This window comes from Acanthisitta chloris, unplaced genomic scaffold (assembly GCF_000695815.1).
Source record: "Acanthisitta chloris isolate BGI_N310 unplaced genomic scaffold, ASM69581v1 scaffold21750, whole genome shotgun sequence".
Classification (NCBI taxonomy): domain Eukaryota; kingdom Metazoa; phylum Chordata; class Aves; order Passeriformes; family Acanthisittidae; genus Acanthisitta; species Acanthisitta chloris.
The window spans coordinates 2252-2772 of record NW_008652443.1 but is presented as its reverse complement, the minus strand read 5'-3'; the positions used below and the strand labels follow the sequence as shown (position 1 = coordinate 2772).

Sequence of the window (521 nt, the reverse complement as noted above, 5' to 3'; positions counted from 1 at the left end):
CTGAGTTTGCAGCATGTGTGGGAAGTTGCTGGATGGGTCCCTGCTGGGCCTGAGCTCCACTGGGGTCTGGGAGGACACAGAGGGTCCAGGTGGACACAGGGAGGTCTGGGAGGACACAGGGAGGTCTGGGAGGACAGAGAGGGTCCAGGTGGACACAGGGAGGTCTGGGAGGACACAGGGAGGTCTGGGAGGACAGAGAGGGTCCAGGTGGACACAGGGAGGTCTGGGAGGACACAGCCTTCCCGGTTGGCACGAGGCTGGCTGAGATTTGTGTCTGCCTCCTCTCCCCCCAGGCATGCCGCTGATGTACTGGTTCTCCCGCAGAATGACACTCTGGGGAAGCATTTCCTTCAACCTGGCTGTCTTCATCAACATCATCATTGCTTTCTTCTACCCCTATGTGGAAGCCACTTCCATGGGTAAGTGTCCCAGAATCTGCTGCTCCTCGGGGTGGAAGGAAAAGGCATTTTCATACAGAGGGAAACTGTCCCTGTGACTGTACTGTGCCCACCCTCAGTCTG

General features: G+C 58.2%; 1 protein-coding gene across 1 annotated transcript in view; it reads left to right on the top strand.

Moving 5' to 3' along the window:
- The window catches only part of LOC103804766 (inositol 1,4,5-trisphosphate receptor type 3-like), a gene marked incomplete at both ends in the record, with an annotated part of 17672 nt that overhangs the window by 15164 nt on the left and 1987 nt on the right, over positions 1-521 (top strand). The window contains 1 exon segment of the mRNA XM_009077398.1: positions 294-419. Coding sequence (XP_009075646.1) covers positions 294-419 — 126 coding nt within the window.